General features: G+C 41.0%; 1 protein-coding gene across 8 annotated transcripts in view; it reads left to right on the top strand.

Annotated features, from left to right (window-relative positions):
* Positions 1–24,746, top strand: part of nrxn3b (neurexin 3b) — a 420,898-nt gene that overhangs the window by 302,655 nt on the left and 93,497 nt on the right. For all 8 annotated transcript variants that reach the window (XR_014771924.1, XR_014771923.1, XM_084737531.1 and 5 more), the window contains one exon: positions 12,183–12,364. Coding sequence is in view for 6 of the 8 variants with exons in the window: in XM_084737531.1 (XP_084593657.1) it covers positions 12,183–12,364 (182 nt within the window). In the remaining 2 variants the exon portion in view is untranslated. The remainder of the gene's footprint in view (positions 1–12,182; positions 12,365–24,746) is intronic.

The raw sequence follows: 24,746 nt of genomic DNA, 5'->3' as shown, positions 1-24,746 counted from the left end.
AACCAGAGAGAATAGGAGCTGACATCTCCAGAGAACCGAGAAAAAAATCATTTAAAGCCCTTCCTTTCTGTCCGCTTGCCGCTACAACAGAGAAAAGTGTCAGTAATGCAGCAGGAGGGGAGATGGAGGGGAGGGCAGGAGGGTGAGACTTGCTATCCGAGTTTCTCAGTAATGAGGGGAGAGTTGTTATGGCTCACCTTCTGCTGTTTGTGTGTACGTGTGGGTATTTTCACTTCTGTGTACTCACATTTGCGCCTTCGCAGTGTTACATGAAGCCGAAGTGAGAATACATGACTGCTTCGTTAATGGGTGTCTGTGTGTGAGTCGATCTTCCTGGTCCTCTGTAGTGATCTGAGGACAGTTTGACATGCCTGTGAGTAAGGAACCGATGCCTTTTCCTGTTGCTCTGAGAGGAGGCAGGCGGGCGGGCGGGCGGGTGGAGGAGGGTGCTGAACATCTCAGGCTCACATCTACGCCACTTGACTCTCTCTCTCTCCATCTGCGTGTCTCTATTCTCCACGTCTGTCCTCCTTCCTCCCGCAAAAAAAGTGACTCTTCCACCACTCGCCCCTCTCCACATCTCCCTGCTTCTGCCTCAGCAACGTGATGCAGATGGCAAATCAAGCTGTTCATCATGGAAATATGTCAAGTATGTCCCCCGCCAATGAAGGGTGACAAAAAAGATAAGAACTTTTTGATTGAGCCATCTTACTGCGTGTTCAAGTCATTGCACCTCAAGTGTTTTGAGCACAATCCAATTACATACACTCCATATTAATTTCAGGATGAATTAGCTGTCGTGGAAGACATACAGTGACACATGGCTAGTTCATTATACTGGCTATAGTCCCCTGTTCAAGCAAAGGTACTTTTGTAACATTGTTATTTCATATAGTAGTGGTATAACCCATGTAAAAGGGTTGGCTATTAGCCCTTAGGCTAAATCTGGTCTGCCAGTGAGTGCACCGAGTTTGTTGACTTCACATAAATCCCAGCGTAGCCTGCCCACCTTCAACGTGAGCTGAGGTCCAATTAATCAGAATAACTTAAAACACCTGTGTGGGTGTACAGAGCCTATAATATGTATGTAACCAGTGTTTGTTTAGGGAACATTAAATAAACACTAGGCTCATTTAAAATTATGACCTGAGTTCACAATCATTGAGGCTAAAAGAATATACAACCCAATGAACAATGTATGGTAAGAAGAATATCAAAAATAATGAAATGAAAAATCTGATAAAAAACAATACCTAGCAGACAGTGTCTGGGAAAAATAACATACAGCAACGAGAACAGTACTGCTAAGAACAGTACTGTTTGATAAAGCTCAGTAAGTTCCCAAATGAATGACAGATTAAATATTAAAACTTCTACAAGATCGATTTATTTATGCAACAGGATTGTATAGCAAGATTTACGTGTAGTTACCTCTTTGCCACTCATAAAAAAATCAAATTTAACTGACAGCATATTGGGTGAAAAATGAACACAGCCTGAAGGAAGAAGCTACACTGTAGTTTGGTGGTATGGCAGCAGATACTTCTGTATCTCTTGCCAGATGGCAGCATGGTGAGTTCATGGTGAGTGGTTTGTGATGTTTTGAGTCACAATGCTTTCTCTTGCTACTCTGTAAAAAGAGCTTCAAGTTTCTTTGGCATTTAAGTCAAAAAAGACTAACACATGTATGTGTCTTCTATTGCGCAGCCTGTTTCCTCACTGATATAAATGCAGCAGACAAAATATCACAATTATACAGGAGCACACACTACACCCTCCAAAATGACCATGCACACCTATTTAAAACACTTTCAATAAAATCAGAACAATACTGTATTAGACTGCATTAGTTTAAGCTAGGTGTACTTATTAAACTGGTAACTAAGTGTTAAGTAGGTTACCACTACAGTTTAAATGATTAGTCAATAATCAGTGGGTCAGTCGGCAATATTAATTGTCAACTAATTTGTTAAATAATTGAGTACAGCCTTTTTTTCCAGCAAAAATTATAATAAACTGAAAATATTTAAGTTTTGGGCTGTTGGTCAGACAAAAAAGAAAACAATTAGATAAGCCTTTTCCATTTTTTTGACATTTCATAGAATATATAACTTCTCCATAAATTGAGAGCATTACTAGCAGATTAATCGATCGATTAATGGTTGCAGCTCTATACATCAGCACAGTATGTTCCTGAGCACCTGGTTGACACTGCTCATTCTCTGACACCTGCACTCCCTCTGCACTGGCACCAACAACCGATTCCAACAAAAAAAAAAAACGTCAGCACTAAATCTCACTGCAGCAGAGAGGCCTTAGCTTCTCTTGGCATTGTTGGGCAACTGTAGCACAAATACAGCCACTGTTGTATTTGACTGCTCAATCCCAGCGAGCCAAGCTGCTGCCCAGCGGCTCAGACTTTATCATCCTGGCTACTGGTGCTGCTTTGCTTCCAGAGCAGTAGCAGCAGCACAAGCTGCCTGAGCCTCTGCCTCGCTTTGTTGCATTTGCTAGTGGGCTCTGGCTCATAAAGTTAGAATATGACAAAATGTTATACAATGTGGAGTAATCCATACAATCCTCTGTCTGCACTGTGTGGATGGGAAAATAACTTTCTAAGCTGTAATCGCAGACTGTGTTGTGTAGCTTCCTGCCACATTTTTGACATTTTTCCTCTATATTTACACAGAAATGTTCCCTTCCATTGATCATATCTGATACAACCTGATACAAAATACATATATAATAAGTTTAATTAGGCTGAAAATATTAGTACAGTGGAAATTTCTGATCTTTGTCTGGTCTGGTCTGGTCTGTCCGGGTCAAATCAATAACAATAAGCAGATGATAACTACAATTTAATTGTTTTGTTTTTCTTCATTTCTCATACAGATTACAATCTATTTGACATTAGTGTATTTATTACATGAATATCATGTGATGAAATAGACAGCATAGAGATTTTTCTCTCACTAAATGGCTGCTCAGGGGGGCGTCTGACCGGGCCTCCCTGGGCACAGTCATTTTGTGCATCAGATTGTTTTGTGTTGTTTGAATAGATGGCACAAGGTAACCTGAGGAACACCAGTTTGTCATGATGAACTTTGAGGAAGCTACATTTTTTACTGAGAAAAGATAACTTTCTTTAACCCGTCATGATTTCAGTGTGCACGGTTCGAACGGGGCAAGGTATCATGTGAGTAAAGTTATAGAACTATAAAAAGATCCAAAATAAATACAAGAAATGGATTACTTGATTACTATGAACAAATTATTTAAACCGCCATTGTATACAAATATGAATCTGAAAACTTAATATAATACTAAAAAACTAATATAATAAAATTTCACATATAAACGTTAATAAAACAAATCTTACAAAACAGTCTACATTATACACCATGTCACATTAATCTACTGCAGTGAATTCAAGAGCACCACCCTGTATGTTCGTCTACCGAAGCCTAATTTCAGTCATTAACTTGACAGTACTTGGGACAAAGCATTTCTTGTTGATATTTCTATTTGCCATCCGGTACCTGTAACCTCTCCCTGAGGGTGAAAGTTCAAACTCACTGTACGCTGGATGAGAAGAGTCATTAATTACTGCATCATTTAACAGCAGAATGACTCTTTCCCAAACTTTATGGTCCATATAAGTGGCCGATCTCTCTAACCGTGATCGCAAGCAGTTTCCATTGCCTTTAAAATGGCAATTTTAGGGCAAAAATCTTTATGGGAAACTATAAATAAACATGACTCAATCTCAACTCTATATGTATTTTACCACACATATATCATAATACAGCTCTGACTGCTAGCAAATTTCTTCCACTTTTCACTGTGTACGCTCTGTCCATTCTGCCTTTGCTTTTCTTCTGCTTTTCTGCCACTTCTATTACCCCTGGTTTTTGGCGCGTGAATCCATATAGTGTGATAATGCTACAGCTTATTATAACAGGGAAACAGACAGTGTAAATCATTCAAGGCTGGCTGTTTTCTTTACATAGCCATTTTTCACGACACACTGCCCTTCATCAATCATATTCTGCATTTTGTTCAGTGACGCCGGTGAGAGATGGGACACATGGCCACCATGTGTGGTGACAATGCAGAGAATCGCTTAGACACACACATATGCCACAGAAATACATTAGTAGTCCAACTGCTCGCGCGCACGCATGCATTTATAGCATTTTTGCTGTTTTGCTGTAAACTTGATTCTGGCAGCTGATTGAGGACGGAGCAAGAGAAAGACAGAGCATTCAATCATCTCTGTCCTCCCTCACTCTATCCCAGAGGGGAGAGGCAACAGTTGGAAATATGAATTATGAAATGATAAGAGGTTGTAAAATGGAGATAAATCCCGGTGATTACACAGCTCAGTATCTCACAATTTGATTCCTCCGCCAATGATTCCTTATTGTAGTTGTGTGAAGGACAGCAAGCCTAATAATTCCCCATGTATGAAGCACGGCAGGGGAAAGCATTGTGATGATAGAGTTCTTTTGAACGTGATTGAGGAGGCAATTACATTTTGCATCTCACTTTCAGGATTTTTTTTATAAAGCTCCTCTTTCTTTTCCTCATTCTCCGATGGCAGAAAATTCGACCACATCAAACCGTGTTTGTCTTCTTTTTCCATTCCCTGGGGTGCCAGCACTGCAGAAAGCCCAAGAGATAACAAGGGGAAAGACATAAAAGCACATAAACAACACACACCAAGGAGAAAGGAGAGGGAATGTGTGTGTGTGTGTGTGTGTGTGTGTGTGTGTGTGTGTGTGTGTGTGTGTGTGTGTGTGTGTGTGTGTGTGTGTGCTCTCATGGGTGTGTGTGCATAAGTTCAGATTTGTACGTTTCTATGCAGATGACTTGTGTGTGTGTGTGAGTGTGTGTGAGCGTGCATACTTACACAGAGAGTTTATAGCATTTATCTGCTGCAGTTCTGTGCCTCATGGGTAGCTGGCAGCGGCACCTTTTTCTTTGTGGTTGCCCATGCACACAGGTGCATACACACACACACACACACACACACATCCAACTTAAAAAAAAAAAAAAACCAAGAAACTCTTGACCGCCACCTCCCTGCAGCCTGCAGTTGGACAGACAGTACTAGTATTTTACTGTAGGTCCTCTCCCAGCTGCCTCTAAACAGAGGGTTTTATCACAGCATGGTGTGAAGTCTGAATACAACCAATTACCCAGTTATAACAGACGTGCGCCATGGCAGCTGCTCTGCTCTTTTTGCTCTTTTATAGATAGCATTGTTGTCTGGTACAGTTTAAATGTGTGTGTGGAAGATAGAGAGGGAGGAAAGAGAGTAAACAAGCTTGTAAATAATGTATGTGGAATGTTTTTCATATATTTTTTAATCACTACAGACTGAGTTGGATCAGTGGCTTTGAGGGGCGATCTTGTTTGCCCCACCTAGATTTCCCCCCGCCGGTCAACTATATTGAAACTGGCGACCTTCTGTCATTTCTGTCTCCGTGTGAAAATACTGAATCCTCCTCCTCTCTTTTTTTTTCCCCTCTTTTCTCTTGTTGGGTAATGTCACGTGTGGGGCCTGAAGGACAGGACATAGTTCTGTTCTGCAGACAGGTGTCCTGACCTTCTGTCTGCACTCCCACGCCTCGAGGGACCTCTGCGAAATAGAGGCCAAGGCTTTGACCTAGTCTCTCATCTACAGTTTGTCTCTAAACGGAGGCACACTGCAGATGTAATGAATCACAACCATGGAGTGTAATGCATCAGTGCGCTGGCTTTATTTCGAAAAGAACACTGTGTGAATTTTAAAGCCTCTGGAAAATAGGCTTTAAATAGTAATAGACTGCATATATGATATCAAAGTTGCGTGTCTCATTAAGCATCCACAAAAATCTCTGTGAAAATAAATGTTCATAAATATTTGAAAACCTAGTTAAAAAGCAGCCAATTTTTTTTTTGTTTATACCATTTCTCAGAACTGTGTGGGTGTGACAGACCATGTTTTGATTGACATCTACCTCAGGGGTGAACACAGAAGCTAAGCAATGCACTGCTATGGATCCCTGTAGATGAGGTCAGCAGAAAAACGTGTTTTAGGCAGCTGAATCAAGGACCACCTGAAAACAATCAACATCCAGCAGGGATTTGTCCTCTGAAAACATTTGAAGACCTTGATAGACCATATTTCACTGGTTTGCAACAGTGACATTTTTCATCCTCGACAATGTGCAAATGCTACCTTAATGTCACTTTAGTACCTCACTAAAACACTATATAAAAGCTTCTCAGCTGAAAGCCAGAAGAAAAAAAAAACTTGTTACAAGCTGAACTTGAAACCAGGGCGTCTAGATAAGAGACCCACTCAACCACCACATCTGGTTACCTAATGTAAATGTCTTTGTTGTTATAAATATGTCCTGGTGGATATACTTGCAGAATAATTGAAGCTGGAACCAATGCACCTAAGTACTTGCACAGGATAAATCATGTCCAGGAAGCTTCTTGTTGGCAGCAAATGACCCATATGGTAGAAATCAGTGATGAAATCCCAGTTGTTTACTGGGTATCTCTTTAAGTCTATGTTATATTTAGAAAATTTTCACCATTTTACTTTGCCAACTCTTTTGGAAAAAAAAAAACAGAATTCTACTTGGCAGACTTTGGACTTTACTGGACTGCCACCGCCTTGGCCGGTTAGTTTCTTTGCGTTATTGTGTGACTTTGTTTTTTTTTAACAAAATAGATTGGATCCAAACTAATGGATGAAGACAGAAGTAGACCTGCAACTTCTTTGTCCTGTGGGGTAAAATGTCTGGTATCTTTAGAAGGCGGCTTCGGTTCCCCGCCAGAAAAGACTATCTGGCGGCAAATTAAGTGGTGAAAATATTGTAAGTATAGCATAGACTTGAACAGATTTTGATTTCTGCATGGTAAAATTGCTGTTTTTGTCAAAGAAGTCTGGAGGGACATAAAGGCTTCAGCACCACGTTGTTGAGTTTGGTTCAGACTCAGGCAAATTGAGCAGAAGCAGAGAAGTGCTGTTGATTCTTTTTGGTGGGACAACTGATGTGGACTTTTTACGACTGACTGATGGAATTAGATGCGTCAAACCATGAGCATGGCCAATTCAAACCCAATGTCAAGAAAGTTTACAAAAACTTAAATGATAATATTTTGAATTTAGATTCAGATTAATTTCTAATAATTTTTAGATGCGTATTAATATGTACATGAGACCCCTAATTATGTAGTTAGAAGGATATTGTGGAACTGAGTTCCCAAGGCTCAAATGCTGGTATTTTATGTTGTTTCATTGTTGACTATCAAAGACTTATCAAAGAAAATCAGCATGGGTCATTATTTCTTTCAGAGGGTGTCCTGTCTCCCATCCCTCCACTCACAAATCAATGGAGCACCCATATGCTACAATTAGATTTCAAATGGCCCCCCTCCAATACCCACTGGCCATGGCAAGATTGCATTATTCAAAGATGGAGATGAAAGTCCCCTCTGATCCACCAAAATAACATCTTGTGCAGTAATCTGTTTGTAGATTTGATTCCTTTGATGATATTTCCCCTGTAGTTGGCGTTTCACCACGGCATCATGGCTGTGAAAGGCATGTACTGCATGTTCGATGCTTCGTTTCTGCTGTTTGCCGGTGTAACGTTTCAACCTTGAAAGCGATGATGGCGCTGAGCTGTCAGCGTCCACCTCTGAAAGAGAGCCAGGATTGACCACGATGGCAGATGAAATGTCTGTAGTAATTACAAAAGGAAAGTGGCACAGGAATGGTTACAAAACAGCACACTTTGAAGAGGACTTTCACAGCCATTTTCCAAAAAGTGCATAACAAATTGGAGTGCTTTTACCTCATTGCTTTAATGTGTTTGACTGGATCAACATCCGAGAGGTTGTATCAAAGTCTTTTGTGCACTCTTACAGAGCAAGAGTAAAAAATGTGTAGAAGCCCATCACTTTAACACACTCTGCTACAGAGATCCCTTTCTTTAAAGGTTGCATCGAGTTATTATCCAGACAATGAGTGACATTCTTTTTTGTTACTTTAAATTACATGCACCTGTTAAAAGGTTTTTGCCAAAGTACTAATGTGAGATCTTGCTAATGTAGAGTACACACTGCTGCAAAATAGTGAAAGCAATAGGCACATGTTGATTTGTTTTATTTTAATGAAGCAAAGCCTTAGCCTTTTCCTCATTTTTGCATCTTCTTTCAGTGTAGCTGATTTTATAACACTGTGTAAAAAACCTTGAAAATACTATTGTCTATTAACAGTTTGGGGGCAGGTTAATGCCCAAGGAGGTGTTAGTCAAAGTAATTGAGAGTATGCATGCTAAAATATGCCAGAAAAGTTAAAATATGCCATTGCTTACCCTCACTTTCATCTCATTAGTCTCCTTGCAAAACTGGTGAAATTCAATTATATCGGTGCTACTTACATCCACACTCGAGTGGAAAGGCCATTTTGCTCTGTAGTGAAGTTATTTAAATGAAACTCTTGACCTTGGGAGTCTAGCCTGGCCGCTGCTATTCTGCATTTCCTCACGGTTGCTAACCACCCATACAGTTCTTTTTCTCCGTTGAAATCTTCAGACGGGTATCAGAAGCGATTCCACACTCGATGGCTCTGCACACAATGAATGCATGAATTGATATGCAGCAGACTTCCTCTCTCTGTGTGGAAATACAGCCGGTGCAGTCTGGGCCCAGCAGGTTGTTAGGGAAATGTGCTACATTTCAGCGATCTCGGGTTCTCTCTCTTCTCTGTACTTGTGCGGATAATCACCCACTTGTGTGATTGTATGTGAGAATGCATCGCGTCTCGAGTGTTTGTGTGCATGCACACGTGTTTGCACACTTTTTATACTTGAGCATCAAGATGTGCATTTGTGTCTCCATCAGCCCGCCTGTGCGTGTGTGTGCGTCAGACGGTGTGCGTGTGGCTGCCTGTGTGTGTTTCATGCCGAACATTGTCTTCTTGAAACACTAAGCAAATCTCCTCAATGTGATAATTGGCTCCCCGGGGTGCTTGTATCTTTGCTGCTCATCATCGTCATCCCCTGCAGAAAAAAAAAGAGTGTGTGTTAGATGAGATAGGCGAAGTTTGCTCGTTTGCCGGGGAAACTGATCCCAAGTCTGCCCGAACTCTTTTGGCAAGAAGAAACTTTGAGGCGATGAGACAGCCAGGCCAGATCCGGTGCAACCCTGGCTGCAGGCTGCTATCTGCTGCCTGTGTGGCATCACAGCCGTGTTTTCAGCCAGATGCCGTGCCATGGAGAAATTGAGCTATTTGAGGCGGGTGATATATGTTGCAGGGGTGGATCTAGAAAGGGGCATGGGGAAGCAGCTGCCACCCCAGTTTTGGATGATCTAATTCAGAAATATATATACGAAAAGTGCACAACACAAAAGAAGCCTGTTTAAAAAGCACTAAAATGACTTGCTCTAAGCTCCAAACAAAAGCCTCATTAGTCAGCAATGCAGTGCACTTTATTCAAAACTACTTGAAAGTATGCACTTTCACCACATTTTCAAATCAAAGCTCAGAAAAAACGTTTGACATTTAATAAGCATTACCAGATAAACACTGGATAGCACGTATCGCTGACAACACTACATATGTGGCTTCACAGAGTTTAAGTGACACAGTCAGTATTCATATGTAAGTCTCTACCAAGGAGCCAATTTAAATCCTGAAAGAAATATTGCATTGACATAATTAGCCCTGATGACTTTGAATCTTATTTAGGTCTCAGCTTTTTGTCTGTATCTGTCTGTCTCAGTAATTGTAAACAGTATACCATCAATTTAACCTGTACCTTTAATGGAAAACGGTTACTCTATTTTAAATAGGGATTTTAAATACTAGAGTAATATATAATGCAAACATCAGTTTCAATTTTTGCCATGTCATTGAAAGCAATAGAGAGGTTTTATTCTTTCTCTTCAGGAAAAAAATGAAATCTCAAAGGGAGGTGTTTGTGTTAAACCAGCCATGTAGGGTTATTAGTTACAAGGAGTGAAGCAGTTGTTGGAGGCTCTGGATGCTTCACTTGTTCAGATATTTTTCATGTCACATAGACGACCTTAGTTGGTGGTTTGCATTGCTGGTACCTGAGGTGTGTAAAATGCAGACCTGTTTGTGCTGCCTGGAGGCAAATAGAGACACTCATCTGGTGGGCAGAGACTCTCCCTCTCTCTTACTCCCTCTCATCCATATGTTGTTGCAGTCTCTGGGGTATTATGGACCACAGAGCAGATTGTTGGCCGCTTCATAGGGGGAACAGGGAGACAGCTGGGCACCCATCACAAGGCCAAACAGATGTTCAGGTGACTAGGAGAGGAAGTGAATGGAAAAGAGAGGGGGAAGAGGGAGGTGATGTGCACTGTTAGAAATAAGGGCTTCATAAGGGTCCCTCCTGAATGGCTGAGGTTCTACCCAGAACCATTTGCTTCTGAAGGACCCCTTTTGTGAAGAAGGGGTTCATCAAGAATTCCTTGTAAGGGTTCCATTAAAAAGCATTCCCAACCAAAGAACCGTTCTTGAGCTCTTCAAGGATTGCTGAAGTCCTTGAAAATTTCAAGAGACCATCAAGGGTTCTTTGTACCATAATATAAAAGGGTTCTAAGAAGAACCCTCTGGGTAGGTTCCAGATAAAACCCTTGAAATATAATAAAGTTATCTGCAGAACCACTCTCGGTGGGTTCTAGATAAAACCCTTAGAGTATGAAAAGGCTCTACATAAAACCCAATATAAAAAGGTTCTCGAAAGAACCCCTTGGAATATATATTAGGTGTTGATAGAACCCCCTCAGTGGGTTCTAGATAAACTTCCTGGTGTATAAAAAGCTTCTCAGGTAGCACGCTTAAAAAGTGGAAAGGTTCTAGACTAACCAGAGAGGGTTCTGGGTGGAACTATTACACAGAAGGGTTCTCTGTAAAAACTCCCATAGGGGGTCCTGGGTGGACCCTTTTAACAGATTGTTCCAAGTTTAAAAGGTTTTACCAGGAACAAAAAAGAGTTTTCCAGTGAGGGCAAGCTGAAGAACCCTTTCTGGTTCTAGTTAGAACCATCATTTCTAAGAGTGTGGAAGAAAGGGATGATGGAGGCAGAAAATACAAGGAATGAATACATTGATGCAAGAACTGGGAGACTTCATTAGCAGCCCCCCTGTCAGCCTGTGAGGTGGGCCAAATGCTTTCCACTATCCCGAGGCCACGGCGGTCTGTTTCGTCTCACATATTGATTCTCTCACCAGTCTATCCGCTGTAGGTCTAATGCCTTTGATCTCTTGATTATCTTTGCCTAAATGTGGACGAGATGGCTAAGCGGCTCAAGGATTCACTGCTTTAATTCTGACGCACCTTGGGGAATATTCAAAAGTTGGAATTGAATCCGACCCTGCAACCAAATAATGAAACTTTTTTCTATTTTTTTCACTGTTCCACGTGATGCCAAAAAAAAAAAAAGGAAATCCACAAACAACTCTCGCAAAAACTGTGGCTCGGGGCCAAGCTTGATCCAATCAGAGCCTCTAATCTGACACAAATCTGCATAGTGGCTGATGTAATAACAAAAAATTTCATTCTGGTGAGCTTCTCTACCCCCACTGGTACTGACGGCCTTTTTTCTACAGTGCATTTGTCAAATTAAACCCGACGAAGGTTCTTCGATTTTTTTTTTTTCTTCCTCCCCCCTTCTCTCCTTTCTTGTGCCAGCCTTTGTTCTTTGGTTGCAGGTCTCATATATAATACATGAGGATTGGGAGACTTATCCGGTCCTGGTCATACTGGCTGTTATTCCCTAGAAAGGGGCTATATTTAAGAGCTGGATAGGTCATAGATGGCGCCAGGGGAGCCGCTGACTTCTACCCAAAAGGTGGTGGTGGCTGAATACCATTAAAAACCTAAAATAGAACTCGGCACAATTACATTGTAGCAGTGGCAAGGTGGCTGTAAAGGAATTACAGTAGATTTAGCTCTAAATGGAGGTAGTTTGGATCTCGTTTTGTCAGGAAAGTGTCTTGTTGGTGACGACACTGTGCTCCCTAGTGTCTAGTTACAGTGTGTTTGTACATCACAGAATTGGATTTTGCCTTTCTCTTTTTATCTGTCTCTTTTTCTCCCAGAACAAACCTAATTGCTTCCCTTTTTTCTTCTCATGTCTCTACAGCTGGCACCACATACATCTTTGGTAAAGGCGGAGGTCTGATCACGTACACGTGGCCCAATAATGAGAGGCCGAGCACACGGACGGACCGGCTGGCAGTGGGCTTTAGCACCACCATCAAAGACGGCATCCTCGTCCGCATTGACAGCGCCCCGCGTCTGGGAGATTACATCATGCTCCACATCGTAAGTACTCATTTTCTCCATTCAGTATTAGGGCTTATCTCTGAATTCGATACTGTCATGTTACTTGGGTGCCAATTCAGTAAGTACTGTGAGTCAGTATTCTGATTTGTTGTGATTTCTGTTTTTCAACACTAGATATGGGAAAAAGTTGACTCCTACACTGCTAGAGACTGTACATCATGGTTCAAATTTACAGTCAGCCTCTCTGATTGTTTTTTCAGCAGCATCCTTGCTATACTTCATATAAAATGAGTAATAAAAACCTATTTGTAGGAAACTGGTACATTTAGCTGTTTGTTTATACAGTAGCATCAAGCTGAGGGACTAAGTGTTAAATTATAAAAAAAAAGAAAAAATAATTTCAGCAATCAAAAATCAAACTGTTAAAAAAAAGAATCATGACACAGAGCTACTGCAAAAGTTTTAACTGGTTATGAAACAGTTTCAATTTATTACTTTAATTTATTTAATTTATTTCATGGCTGTCATCAGGTCAAATTCTCCATGAAATAAGATTAAATGAGCTTGTGTTTACATCACATACATACATTACATAGTTATATTTTGTGGTTATTATGGTGGAAACACTACCGCATTTGTCCACAGGGGGCTCTAAAATCAACACAGTATGAAGTTCTGTATTAAGATCTTTAAGAGAATACACTCTTTTCTCCAAACCCTTTTCAGAATTCAGCATTATTTAACAGCTTGATACCACATTCGCTCCACTGAAGTCATTTATTTAATTAGATTGAGGCTAAACATCTGGTTCAAGCTAATTATGAACTGTTTCTTAACACCTATAAATTACAATAAATTAATCTACGCTTGTTTTTCGCCACAAGCACTCGTATGTTTCTAGCATTACAACCACGAGCACAGCTGGCCGAGCTGATGACCACAAACAAACCACTAAATCATTCCTCAAGGTCTACTTATTGCAGTCTTCAGGCCAAACTCGGCGAGTATCATGCTCAAACTGAATTATACAAACTGTGCAGATCCATAAAAGGAAAAAAAAAGATAACTTACTCCCCTACTCTGAGTCTCTGCTCGCCGTCCTCTTCCAGAATAACCCTACCTCTCCACCACTCCAACTGACTCCCAGCATGAATAATGAATGCGGCGCTCCATACATATGCAGTGTGTTCCCACACGTTGGAGTTACATGATAGAAACCGGAGGGGTTGTTGGGGGGGGGGGGGGGGGGGGGGTGCTGCGAGTTGGAATTCTTGGCCAGCCGACTGTGCATCCGTGCGGCATCTTAATAATCTCACTTCGCGACCTTGTGTTTGACTCGTTTACATAAGCATTAAGTATTTACATAATCATCAACAGCAGATAGATGAATGCAGAGCGTCAAGTCAGTGCAATGGAGATATGTGGAGGCAGTGGGGGTGGTTGTGGTGGGGTTGGGGGGGGGGGGTTAGAGTCGCTGCTGCTGACGCCATGTGAAAATAGATGTGATGATGAGGAGGAGCTACAGTTGCTAAAGCAGATTGAAAGTCTTTTTCTTCTTAAAGAGCTCCCCTCATCTCCTGAGTGCTGGCCATGTGGTGCAGAAAAGCAGCCATCTGCTCCGCAAAGATGAGGGCCAACAGCAAGCAGTTCAGAGCTGCTGCCTTTACAGTATAGAGAGATAAAGCTGATGTGTGTGCGCGCAGAGGTGAAAGAGGAAGCGGGTCGGCGTGGATCAGAAGGAAAATGATAAAGATGTACAGTAGTTTGCGAGGGCGATGTGGGGAAACGCCTCCCCGCGTCCCTAACCGTCTGAGTAATTGCAGGAACCCCTAAAGGAAGGAGAAGGGATGCATTTTTAATTCTGCTTTTTTAGATATCACAGCGCAGCTAGCCAAGCAGGGTATCTCTTATAATTTGGCTGCGAGTCGCTGGGCGGCGAATGTCTTCATTCCTCCAGTCTCATGGCGCTAATGAATTTATTAATAGAAAAAAAAAAAAGCAACTGGAGATTTCGCCAATTCATTTAGAGAAGCAGCATGTTCTCAACACGGGGTAGCTTTCTTTTTTTGTGCTGCGTGGGTAACATTGCACTGCTAATATTTCAAATGATTTATTGACAGCCAAGGGTGTACAAACAAAGTGGGTTTCATTTAATATTAACAGTGATTGTACCCTTAAACTACAAAGTAACTTGGCAAAAAACTCAGCTCTTCAAGGCTTCTTTTTTTCCCCCCACAATTACACTGCTATTGTGCAGATACCAAATGAAGAAAGCAGCCCTTTTTTGCCACAGGTGAGCCATAAATAATTAATTAGACCTTGAGTGAATATATAGTTGTGAGACTAGTGGATTTGGTTACATCTTGAGGAAAATAAACCACTGCTTGACCTCCCTTCTAATGGTTGTTGTTGTTATCTGGATAATACATTATCATTTGCCCCCCACAGAAGAATTTCTTTCTCTCTGGTTCTTTATTTGTAGGAATATTGGATCTCTAGGAAGGTTAACACCTCATCGTCTAATTTGCAGCTAAAACAACTTTGCTGTCTCTACAAGTTTTTATGTGTGGTAGAAATGCCATTAGATTATGAGATATTCTAGACTTCACTGAAATGTCATTAGATAACAACTCCTAATGACAGACGTCAGGTCTTCGCTGTCAGCTATTTGGGTTTAGTAATGAATCTGAGGGAAAAGGTTAAAGGCGTTACGCCTGTCCATTCTGGATATATGTCTAAGCAAAGGTCTTTCCAGGCCCGGGGCTATTACCTCAGTCTTTACAATTATTAGGTCACTGCTTGAGAATCAGAACACTAAAGTCAAGATACATTTCTCACACTATAACATCTTCGATATATGACGTGGTAGAGTCAACTAAAAGGAAAATAACTTCTGTGGTTTTGTACTTTTAAAGAAACAGGTCATCCCAAGAACAAAAATACTTATTTTTCCTCTGGCCTGTAGTGCTATTTCTCCATCTAGATCAGAGGTTTATTTAAATGGGAGAAGGATCTCTAAACTGTTTCAGGGAGGATCGGAGAATGGAAGTGAAAAACTATTACATTTGTTCTTGCATTAGTTATCAAAAGGATATGTTGACTCACTGAACACCCTAGATGTGTGTTCAACACACATTGAATGCCCTAAATGTGTGTTAGGTTAAAAGAAATGGTTCAGAGATACAATATTATGGAATTTTCCTGTTTTCCTACTTCCCTAATAAAAGCCTTTGGACAGACCTTTTTATGTATTTGTTGTAGTCTGAAGTTAAGCTAATTTACATCAGCCCATAGCTAGCTGATAGCTAATGTTACCTAGTGTTTGTTAATAGTAACTAATTTAACTTTAATCTAACTTAAGACTTGACTATTTTAACCATCTTCAATTTTTTTTCAACATAGACAAGCCTACCAAGCTCACTCAACTGTTATTGGAGCACAGAGCGGAAAGGGGCGGGACTTACGAGGGGGTCATGTGTTGATTGTCTGTGGGATCAAATAATGTAATCACGGTCAGACATCCAGGAATTGAGCGAAGCTAAGCAAATAATAAAAGGGGAGGGAGTTGGCTTTTTCCAAGCTTTGCCTGAGGGGAGGCCCACAGGAGGAACTACTGTCTTTCTATGGTAGAAACAAAGTAGTTTCTGCATGAAACCGCTCAAAAGAAGGTCTGTGGATTATCTTGAGTAACCAGGTCAAATACAGTTTTTCAACTGTATTTTTCGGTGCTTTGAGCACCAAAAGCCAAATGCCATCTAGTTCGATAATATTCAGGAGGAGGCAGACATCTCTGCAGCCGATATCTCCAAAACTCAACAACACACACCAAAACTATCCAGACGCATAAATAGCACTACCGGTAAGAGGGAGGATATGTATTCTTGACTTTGGGATGAACTGTCCTTTTAAGTTCTTTTTCAGCAAAGCCTCACCGGGAGAACATGAATGCCTTTGACTCGCCTTGACTTAGACTGTCAGTTTACTCTGTCAGAGAGAAAATTGGCGTACATGGCATTTTCTTAAACATGCAGAGCCCAGAGCGCTGAGGAAAAACAGACACTTTGAGGCGAGACCTAATCACAGACTCCCTCCTCAGTCTCCCTCACTCTCTCTCGCTGTCTTTTGCTTTCTTCATTATCTCCTCTCCCTCCTCTCCGTGATTAGCTTTCGGCTTGTTTGGCAATCATGAATTAAAATGCTGATTGTAGTGTTTACATTTTAACTGCTAGGAACAACTGCACGCTTGGTTTGAAATCTGAGGGGCAATTTGGGGTAATTTGCGGAGGTGAGCTCGACACTTTGCCGTCACTGGTGTTTTCGTGTATAGATTCATTTGACTCTGGGTTCTAATACGGAACGTAAAACAGACGAGGATCCCTGTCAGGTGCCATCCTGTGTTTCATGTTGCGTGTAGTAAAAGATTATCTCAATCCAATGTGAAGTTATTAAACCTAAAGCAGATATCAAAGAGGGTGGTAGAATGGGTGACTTCTTAGTGTAAGGTGAGTCAGCGGGGGGCTTGTGGCAACACCGTAGTGATCAGCAGTATTTTGAGTGTGTGTTTATGTAGGGAATGTACATGTTAAAAATGTGTGTGTGTGTGTGTGTTTAAGCTTAAATCCATGACAGAAAGACTAAGCTGTGGGCCAGATGTGCTGGTCGTGACTCATACAGTCTCTCACCAGGGACTGCATATGACTGCAGGTGAAGATTACCCAAGATGCACACACACACACACACACACACACACACACACACACACACATACACACACAGTCATTCTTCACACAATTCTTCAGAATCTCATCTACACTACATAATAGTAGAAAAACTCGTTATTTTTTTTTCCTGGCAAGAGCAGTTGCCAGAAACAGACCAGACGGAACAATTAACAACACAAACTTAAAGAAAGTGTACTGCTTAAAAGACACTGAGATAACTTTATTATAGTCATAAATGTACTTTTTTTATATTAAAGGTTGAAGTTTCAAAACTGTCATATATTGTATAGATATGAAAGGAAAATCTGCACCTTCTATTTCTTTGAAGACACAACCTTGTGCCTGGGGTATCATTAATTTTAATCCCAAAGTGGCTGGGAACAATCTAGTAAAAGTAAACAAAGGATAGAAATTATGCAGCAATGTATGTATTACCCAAAATGCATCCGGTATTTAAAAACTGTAGTCTGCTATCTACAGTCTTAGGGATAAGGATTCCAAAAGGGTTCCTCCTGAACGGCTGCAGTTCTACACAGGAGAAAGGCTTTGTCAAGGGTATTTTGTAAGACTAAGGGTTCCATTAAGACCCCTGTTCATCCGAAGAAGCATTTTTGGAAGAAAGAGCTCTTCAAGGACTGTTGAAATCCTTGATGAAGTCTTTTGTCAAGGGTTTGTCCAGGGTTTTTTGTGACATAACAAAATAGGGTTCTCGGTAGAACCTCCTGTGAGGGTTTTAGATAAAACCCTTGAATTTAAAAAGGTTCTCAGTAGAACCCCCTGATTGTGTTCTAGATAAACCTCTTATGTTGGTTTCAAGGTAGAACTATGTTAAAGTTTTCCAAGTGAAACCTTTAGAAAAGGTTCTACCAGAAACAAAAAAACTATCCTCATATGGGGACAAGCCGCAAAACCCCTTATGGTTCTAGTCAACATCTTTATTTCTAAGAGTGAAAAGGTGAAATTCGGAAATTTAAAGACAGAGTTAGAGAGGAGGACACGTCACCAGCATTGAATGTGTCTCAGCTGCTGAAAAGACCCTCTCTTTTCTCTTTCACATTGTTTGAACACTGCGGTAGAGAAAGTGTGAGCCGAGGGAGTTGAAGCCCAGGTCATCATGGCGCCAGTGAGCCCAGATGAACTCATTTTCTTTAGGGACATCACAGGTGACAAGTTGGAGTCAGGCGAAGCTGAATTCGAGAACGCTCCATCAAGTTTCATGTCTGGCAGCTCTTTTGGTTTCCAATTAAGAGGGAAAATCACAGCACGACACCTGACAAGATAAAGACTCTGGGAGCACTGCGACACCTTCTCTATAACAGGTAACTTAAAAATATGCCGCACACCACGCAAAGTCATCACAATGACAACTCCAATTGCCACTTTATGGATAAATGTGACATTTAAGCTCTTAAAAATGGAGCTGCTTTTATTTGAACTATAAACCTTCTTGTTTGCTTTTACCGTTTCAAGTTTAACGGATTATTTAATTTGAATTTTTAAGTTATGTTAGAGAGGCGTTAAAAAGACTCAGACTTCACTCAGGAATCACATCAGTAGTTACATTTTTATCATCTGCACTTGTGTTTAACGCTGAAATAAAACCCACTTTTTTGGTGATAACAGTAATGGTCTTCATAAAACCTGCCCAAATGCACACATGCTCCAGATGTCTCACACTCTCAGAAATAAAAGTGCTCACTAAAACCATGTAAGGTTTCGGCTTGACCACACAGGAGAACCCTTTTTGCCTCCTGGTAAGGGGGTTCTACACCAAATAAACTCTGGATCTTGAGTTGATTCTTGGAACTTTGGTGCTCTCTAATGAACCGCCCCACGTTTCCTCTGGTTTTGAGCAGAAATGTTATCAAAAGCGTCTTCAACAGAGGCAGTTGCACAACCACTTTGGCTGTAAACACTTTGGCTGCTATTTTTTGGTACCAGCTGGGGTTCCGCACCAATTTATATGTGGTGAAAATGGTTCAAAATTAGGCACTTGAAAAACGGGGTCAGTTCCATGTTGGTTGACTGTGCCTATAATAAGAGCGCCCACAGAGAACCCTTCTATGGTTCAACAAAGACCCATCTCTGTGCGTTCTATCCACAAACTTTACACCCTCTGAGGATGCTAACAAAAGCCCACACGAGGGATTCAACAGAAAACCCTTTTATATTCCAACAGCTTCAATCTAGAATCCACCGAGAGGGCTCTAATGAGAACCCATTTGTATTCCAAGGGTTTCATGTAGAAACCACACTGGGGTTCTACCAAGAATGCTTTTATATTCCAAGGATTTCATCTAGAAACCACCCATGGAGGTCTACGAGGAACCCTTTTATGTTCTAACGTTTTCATCCAGAAATCTCTGAGGGGGTTCTGCAACATATTCTTTTATATTCCAAGGGTTTCGCTTAGAACCCACCCAGGGAGATCTAAAAATCTATTTTTAGAAGGGTTTTACCTGTAACCTCTTGTCTTCTAAAGGTTTTACAAAGAAAAAAAGGGTTCCTAAGATGAAAAAGGTTCTTGATGGAACCCCTTGTCTTACAAAGAACCCTTGATGAACACTTTCTTCAAAAAATAGGGTTCTTCAGATGAAAATGGTTCTTGTTGGAACCCCTAGTCTTAAAAGGAACTCTCAACGAACTCTTTCTTTCAAAAGAAAAGGAATGAAGAGGGTTCTTGATGGACACATAGTCATACGAGGAGTCCTTGAAAAACCCTTTCCCAGCAGAAGAAACAGAAGACACTGGTTCTAGGTTGAACCTCAGTCCTTTTGGGACTTTTACTTGTAGCTTTAAGTCGAACACATTATTTGCATCCCACCCAGCATGTGTAACACACATATTTGCACTTTCATCTTGGTCCCAGGATGTATTTTAAGTCAGAATCGTACATTGACAACCAATGAGACATTTTCTAATGGAGCGACTGCACACAGAATTCCATTACCCACTTGAGTTTTCCCCTCATGCTAATTCACGGCTGCTGGATAATTGAAAACCCTAGTGCAGACACTCAGACCTAAGTTGAGGAATGAGATGAATGGCTGTGGATGGTAAATCCTATATCGCACAGACCATGCTGTATCCATTTTCCCATCACCCTTACATACCTTACATGCATACATACAGTAATGCATGTATATTTCAATGAATTAATGCAGCGGTACAGATGCATTATTCATCCAGCTCTTCACTCACTCCTGTCTTTGCCCATCCATCCATCAGCTCTTTCTCTGTCTGTATGTGTTTATGTCTAACACTGTCTGTTTCCCCATCTACCTCCCTCCCTCCTTCCCTCCCTTCCTCCCCCTCTCCCTTTGACAGACCTAATATAAGATGTTTGATGTGTACCTGTGTGCATCAGCGCGTATATGGCCAGCAATGTATTGCTTCTATCAAGTTACCCTAGCTCGGCAGGGAAAGATAGATATTATCACGGTTATGGCTCATGGCCTCTGATAACATTACAGCTTCTTATTTGTATTTCCTTACCTCCCACATTTGATTCCCCCCACAGAAATAAAGGTCTGGGAAAATGTACCTCGCAGCTGTTTTCACAACTAGTTGCATGCAGTACATGTAGTCAGCATTATTATAACTTTGTTGATAAATAAGTATTTCTCTGAAGCTGAACAGCAGAGTCGTTTTTATCTCCACTGCGTTATTATTCCGGCTTTCTGTGCAATACACCAGACTGCATTATTACACCTTACCAATGTTATTTAAACTAATAAACAACTAAATGTTATCATTATGAGAATATTATTGGCACTAGTGCAGGTTGCTCCTTATGAGGTCAATATGTAATACCAGATTATTGGCACTTTATCTTCCCCAGGGGTGACACTGTTAACATAATGACTTTTCACTGCAGGCTGAGCTGAACTGGCATGCTAGCTACCAGATGGTGCATGTGTGTGAGGTAAAACCTGTGCATGCTACAATAGGCACTTACATAAGAAGATGGGATTATTACGGTTGTGTTTGGTCTGTGAGTGTTTGATTTTACAGACAATAAAGAATTAGCTTGACATTTTAGCTGTTTTTCATTGATATCATAGACTGCACTATTTAATGCTATTCCATTTTAGATTGCTTAAAGTGGTTGTGACTTGGTGGAAAATATCTGCACAGGCACAGTCACATTGACCTGTTAGGGGGACAAAGATTAAATTACAAAGATCTGAACAAATTTGTGAACAACATTTGAAAGAAATAAACCTTTAGTTTGCAAAGACAAAGTTATATGTTTTTAACTTCAACTCCTAAAAAACAGAAGCAAAATTCAAAAGCAAGTTTATATTTTTGTCTAGTGCATATGAGTTGAACTGATTACGGAAAAAGTTAACAAATAATAATGGTCTTAGGGCCAGAAGATGAGGTAATTATGCAGGACTCCCTGCAGTTGATATTATGCTTTAGGGGTGCAAAAGTTCAAAACAAATTTGCAATTAATTTGTAACTGCAGCCAATGCACATGCAGTGAAACTGGGACTTTAAGGGCCTTCACGGAGTCTGGGGCCTCGGGGCAATTGTCTGTTTTGCCTAGTTGGTAATGTGAACTCCAAAGTTTTATTTACTTTACTGAAAACTCTTTGGTGTTGTTATTTTGCAAAAATGGACCTTCTTCAGTACCCTGACAGTGCTGTTGTCAGAGTATGGATGGACTGCAATGATATGAGTTATTTGTAGCCATCACACTCATTATAATGTTTTTGTGTTGTCCATCCACGTGTCTATCCCATTTATGTGAACGTGATATCTTTAGAACGCCTCTCTGGAATTTTCACAAACTTGGCACAAATGTCCACGTTGATTTCAAAGGTGGTCAAAGGTCACTGTGACCTCACGTCTGGCCCTGTTCTCATGAATGCAATATAATTAGAATTTGAAAGTTAAAGGTCAAGGTAACTTTTACCTCAGAAAACATGTTTTTCAGTAATAACTCAAGAATTCACAAATTTCACCCAAATGTCTAATAGGATGAAATGAAGACATAATGACAACTTTATATCCAAAAGGTCAAAGGTCATCTTCACTGTGACATCATAATGTTCAGCTCTCTATCGGTCCTCTGTACTCCTCAATAGTCTGTAAGTGAAGACAGCATGTTTCTCACTGGAAATTAGTCACTGGAATTGTACATGTCATTATAGTGATACTTCCATTTTGCCACAAAAAATACACATAATACCTTTTATTAAATTCCTTCAAAGTGTTAAACCCTGAGGCTGTAATTCTAGTTTTGAAAATGTAATGGGATTTTGTTTGATATAATCTTTAGAAACTATGGTAGTAAAGTAACCTGCACAAAATCTTTTGTTTTCACAAAAAAAGTGTGAAATCTCACTTTCTAGCAGGAGGATATTGGATATATTTAATATAACAGAAAAAAGTGAGCGTTGTCACTGATGTTCGTGAGCTGACACTGAATTATCAGGGATGGAGGTTGAGAGTTTGGCTCTTGCGATCATTAATTATTGGTGACATCGACAAGCACCTTCGCTTTAAACTGAAAATACACAGACACACTTAAATGCACATTACACCGAAATCCTTTTTGCATCTCATATTTTCTCAAACAGTGCATGCATGGATACACAAAAACATATGTAACACACGCCCTCACACTCTGTATTTCTCTCTCTCCGGTGCCCGTACACACCCGCCCACGCGCTCACTCTCGCTTGTTCCCGCACTCTCCGCTACGGTCATGTTCATATATAAACACACACACTTCCACAGGCTCCTTCAACAAATGTTCACACCACGGTACACTGGCACTGACACTCCAAACATGATACAAGGGCTCTTCAGGGACATCTGCCTGTCAGTCATCCATGTCATCCAAAGGCACTTCGGGGGTAACGGTTTGTGTAGCGGACCCTCTGACGCACGCATGCATCACTCTTGCCCACGTTTCACGAGAACAGGAGCAAGTAATAACCGCCCGGCTGGACAAACAAAATGACATTATTACAATGTGCCCATGTGGTCTGTGGCCTTAGCCCTGGCCTCGGCGATGTATATTTCATGGATTAAGATGAAAAATTCAATGAGAAACAACAAACAGTGGTGCCTCCCTCTCCATACTTTGCTCTCTGACAACCAGCCCTCTGGGGGATGCTTGTGTTTTCACTGCTTCATGGTAGGACATGAATCCCATTCTCACAGTGATGAAGAGACAGAAGGAGAAGATGAAAGAGACGGAGAGTGGAGCATCGTGTACATCCAAAAGTAGAACAAATACAAGAGGCTGAATAAAAAAAGAAGATGGGGGGGGGTGGTGGTGGAAGAAGAGGTGGGAGGAAAGGAGTTGGGGATAGAGAGAGATAGAGAGATGTGGGTATTTTATAATTCAGAGCAGGATCAGAGACAAACTTGGCTCAGATAGGTCCCAGCACATTGGCTGTGAATTCCGAATGATGTGTTGCCTTTCTGTCTCACTCTGACGCCGCCCCTCGCATCTCCTTCCCCTCTCCTCCCCCCTGCCGCCTGCTACCAGCTTTCCCCCGTCTTATCCCTCACTCCTCCTTATATCTCTCACTCTTTCTTTCCTTCTTTTTTTCTGCTACAGTGCCACAGCGCTATTGTTTTCATAGTGAAGGCTAGATTGGGCGCTGGGAGCCGCTCGGCCGGTCGGGTTGAATTCAGCTGCAGTGCGAAAAAACATCTCAACCAAAGCTTGCTACCAGCAAGCAAAGGTTATTCTCACAGGGCTGTGGACAGAATGTGGCTGTTTTAGTCATGGGCATTTTATTCTTTTTTACTTGAAACTCTTCTCCGTCACTAAAGCATTTGTTATGTCATCAGAACTATGAGATTATTAGGCCTAATTAGTGTGTCAGTGGGCAAGTTACTGGAAAATCAATTACTCACTCCTTTTTACACATTTCACAAGGATTACAAACTGCTCAGCAGCAGAAATAATCAGTTACATTACTCTGTGTTACTCAGCCCAGCAGTGCCCTTCCCTAAAACAACTGCAAACAAGCGCCTGTTGCATTTTCTGTATTTAACACATGTAGAAAGGAAATTCACTGACCAATAAGTTAATCCCCAAAGCCCCTTTCACACGTGCACTGCAAACCTGAACTTAACTAGGCAATGAATGAATCACAGATGCAATGTGTGAGAACGCAAGTGTCCAAAACATTTGGACTGAAACAATGTCCTGAGAAGGGACATCAGGTCGGGACATTGTCCGAATGTGCCCTTTCACACATGTAGCATACAACAGGAGATTGTTCAGGTCAAGAGTGTTCTTATACTTTGTTTGATTTAGGTGAGAGTTGGACATTAAGAGGCAGGAGGAGAAGGAGGACTCATCCCTAAAGATGACTGTGTTTTCATTGATATCAATACTACATTAGGGCTCATAAAAGTCAAAGATTCAAGTCATCAGTGTAGAGGCCTCTGAGTTGTCTTGCATTTTGTCAGTTAAATCAATACACTGTATTTTTTTAGCTATGTCATAGACTCTCACGTCGGTCCCTAGATGCTTCGCTCAATAGAGACTAGGACAGTCTCTCAGCTATCATTGCTAAAACTGTGTGGAAACAATTAGAGAGTATATAGGGCAGCCCTGCAAATTGAAATGGTCACATTGTGCGCTTACTGCTAATTTTCTGGTAAATCTATGTTTGTTAGTGGCCATTGTGGAGTATGTTTCACTCTGTCAAAACTACTGATGAAAG

The sequence above is a fragment of the Lutjanus erythropterus genome, chromosome 15 (genome assembly GCF_056507025.1).
Source record: "Lutjanus erythropterus isolate fLutEry1 chromosome 15, fLutEry1.hap2, whole genome shotgun sequence".
Taxonomy (NCBI): Eukaryota; Metazoa; Chordata; class Actinopteri; order Lutjaniformes; family Lutjanidae; genus Lutjanus; species Lutjanus erythropterus.
Note: the sequence above shows the minus strand (reverse complement) of the source record. Positions and strands in the feature narration are given on the sequence as shown.